Source organism: Etheostoma cragini, chromosome 20 (assembly GCF_013103735.1).
Source record: "Etheostoma cragini isolate CJK2018 chromosome 20, CSU_Ecrag_1.0, whole genome shotgun sequence".
Classification (NCBI taxonomy): domain Eukaryota; kingdom Metazoa; phylum Chordata; class Actinopteri; order Perciformes; family Percidae; genus Etheostoma; species Etheostoma cragini.
The window spans coordinates 2,085,619-2,088,555 of record NC_048426.1 but is presented as its reverse complement, the minus strand read 5'-3'; the positions used below and the strand labels follow the sequence as shown (position 1 = coordinate 2,088,555).

Below are 2,937 nucleotides of genomic sequence, written 5' to 3'. Positions count from 1 at the left end.
ACTTCTTTAAGACTTTGAACAACTGTAATAAACTCAAGTAAGTTTTGGCCCAGTATTAATTCAATTCAAAACAGGTTAGTAATAAAAAAGACACTCAACAAAGAAATGCAGGTAAATCACAGGAAAGTGATGATGTTGTCTATGATATTTCTTCCCAGGGAGTATGTCCAGACCCAAGGTAAAAGCGTCCTTGTCATGGAAACCATGGCAACGCTTAAAGACATGGAGGTGTTCACTTTGGACCTTCTGATGAAAATCTCAGCTGACACTGCAAAGGTAGCTGTTAACTTTGTCACAAATGTAGGCCTGCTGTTGTCTTATTTCATAAGGTAATGATATTGAGAAATGTCTAGCTCATTTGAATCTTTTGTTAAATCACAGAGCCGCCTTAAGAGATACTTCAAATCAGACAACAAGGAATTCTTCCTCCTAATCGACGATCTACAGAGTCTTTTCACGGAGCTGTCATGCTGTCAGGATACAGGCCTACAAGAGGTATGGAAAAAATCTGAACTGGGGGGGTTCAACCATATTACAATCAGAAAATCTCTGATCTCTGAATAAATTGTTATTTGCAGCATTCTTTTCGTATCTTTGAGTCCGAATGCTCTAATGCTGCTCTGCTCTTGCTCATATTTGACTTTTTGTCTCTCAGAGAGTGATAGACGAGGCCTACAAGCTCATCGCTCACTTATACCTGGCACATCTTATCCAGAGCAAGCAGAGCAAACTGAGTAGGTGTTGGAGTCCAGATGTTGGACAAAAGGTTGCTGATGATGCAAAGACTCTTCACGACACCTTCTCTGAATCGGTGAGATCAACGGACTGCTTGTTAATGACATTCGCGCTTCAGGATAAAATCTTCACTGGTTTCAACACAACTTCCCTGACCTGTGTGTTGTGTTGTTTCAGGCTCCTGGTGTCAGACCGTGGAACTCCATGCTGCAGAAAGTAAAAGACCTGTTGGAGTGTGACAGCATCGACACGATGAAGCTGACTGCTGCGAGCATGCAGACAGACACGTGCACATCGAGGTAAGTCATTCTGACATTTTTACATAAGTTCGTGTCCAAGTCGTCCAATAGTATTGCTTTTGCTGTCTGTCTTTGTATGGGAGAACAACCCTGTAATCAATAACACCCAAAGATGGGGCGGCCTCTAGCTCCCCCGGTAAGACGGTGGGCCCTGTGTAGACAGAGTCCCCGGGTTCAAGTGTGTCACCCCCCATCTCTCTCCCACCTATCCTGTCTATTAATTTTTACTGTTGTATACTGTTTATTGATTCCCAGTGCGGAGATTACAATTTATACTATGTTTGTTACTAACCAGAGTGTGTGGGGGAGGGGGGGGCTGCCAGTGCTGGACTAGCGAATAAAAGGGAAACAAAATTAAAACAAAATAACCCCCAAAGACATTGGTTTGTCACCACTGAAACACGGATTGTACAAATGTAAGGGAGTGTTTTGTGTTTGTGTGTGCTGAATAGACAATACTATAGTGCCTTAAACCTGCTTTATTAAAAATAAAACATAATTTACAAAATAAACATCATGCTGTATTGAAGAATTGAAACTGGCGATTTAGACCATGGAGCCATTATGAAAATGTAGAAGTGGGCGAATTTCCCCATAGACTTCTTTAGAAAATGACTTCTTTATGCAACCCTGTCCCCCCATGCTGGCCATGAGAAAGAATGCAGGTTAAATGCACTTCTTTAAGTTAGTGCATCTCACTAACTCTTTCTGGCGTTGTGTCTGCAGCGAGGATCTAAAGCTCCTGCCCAAACTGCTGCAATGGAAAGATCTCTCTGGACGGGAGGTTAGGGAGGTCCTGCAGGTCCTGGAGGACCTCCCTGGATATCAACCCCCACCCAGAACCAGATCTGTTTTCTGTTTCTCTTGTTTTACTGACCAGCAAAGGCCAGGCTGCTCAACGAAGAAGATCAACTACAACAAGCAAAGAGGTTTGGGAAGTCATGAGGATTTCCAGATGATCTGAATCCTGTTGAGCCCACTCTGTTACTGGTGTCCCTTCTCAAGTCTAATCTGCAGACAGAGAAGCAGACTGGTTACACACGTTTTTTATAAGCCTTGTTTACATGGGATTGTTGCTTTCTGGAGAGCCGCTCATCCAAACATCTTCACACTCGCCACTACGCTTTCTTGGGTCCTGAGCAGTATCTGAGTCCCTGAGCAATGCTGGAGTATAAATGTAATTTGCTAACAGCAAAAGAAATGTTTGACTTTGTTAAATCATCGGTTCTTGTATCTAGCCACGGAGGGCGGGCTGTACCCAGCATGCCGTTCAACAGTGTCATAGTTGAGAGTTGTACCCTTTCAACACGCTACATTGTGTGTACATAGCCCACTACTACCAGTAGGCTAAGTCCCGTGGTTCTCAGGATCTTCAGGTTTTAAACTTTTCCTTTTGTTTTAGTTAGATAAAGGTGTATTATGGTTAAAGGAAAAATCACATGTTTCTGGATGTTTTCACAACGTTAACAGGGAAATTTTGTTTTGCTCAAAAACCTATATTTTATAACAGGGAAAAAAATGTTAAGCTCTGAAGGTCAGCTATGCAGTTAAGTGACTCTTCTTTTGTTTGAAACCCTTAAATGTGCTGGTACTTTCATTTGCTTTATTTGCTGGAGGCTGGCTACTAAACGTCAGAAAATTGAATTGCAATGATAAAGATACACTGAGAAATATAACACTGAATTTTACTTGATTAAATAGTGCTTTAAATTCAGGTATATGTGTGGGTTTTACTATTTCTGCTTGCTGAACTTTTTAATAATGCATTCCTCTGAAACTACAGACGGTACGTTTTCTTTGAGTTGTGTTGGTTTACAGGTTTTAATTCCCTCTTTATTCCTAGTGCAAAGTCGAGTTGTCTGCTTTAATGTAAACAGTTACTGTAATGGTTTTAAATTTGTAA

General features: G+C 41.4%; 1 protein-coding gene across 1 annotated transcript; it reads left to right on the top strand.

Moving 5' to 3' along the window:
- Positions 1–6: 6 nt before the first annotated feature.
- si:dkey-196h17.9 lies at positions 7–2,100 on the top strand. The gene is made up of 5 exons (XM_034859395.1): positions 7–37; positions 159–276; positions 382–495; positions 656–1,034; positions 1,761–2,100. Exons 2-4 carry the CDS (start codon positions 196–198, stop codon positions 953–955), a joined length of 495 nt encoding a protein of 164 aa, XP_034715286.1. The 5' UTR covers positions 7–37; positions 159–195; the 3' UTR covers positions 956–1,034; positions 1,761–2,100.
- The last annotated feature ends 837 nt before the right edge of the window (positions 2,101–2,937 follow it).

What these genes read in the sequence shown, in the direction of transcription:
- si:dkey-196h17.9 (XM_034859395.1), top strand. Translation starts at nt 196, where the DNA reads ATGGAAACCATGGCAACGCTTAAAGACATGGAGGTGTTCACTTTGGAC. An exon ending in TCTCAGCTGACACTGCAAAG is followed by an intron (nt 277 to 381) that starts GTAGCTGTTAAC and finishes GTTAAATCACAG; the next exon opens with AGCCGCCTTAAGAGATACTT. An exon ending in AGGATACAGGCCTACAAGAG is followed by an intron (nt 496 to 655) that starts GTATGGAAAAAA and finishes TTTGTCTCTCAG; the next exon opens with AGAGTGATAGACGAGGCCTA.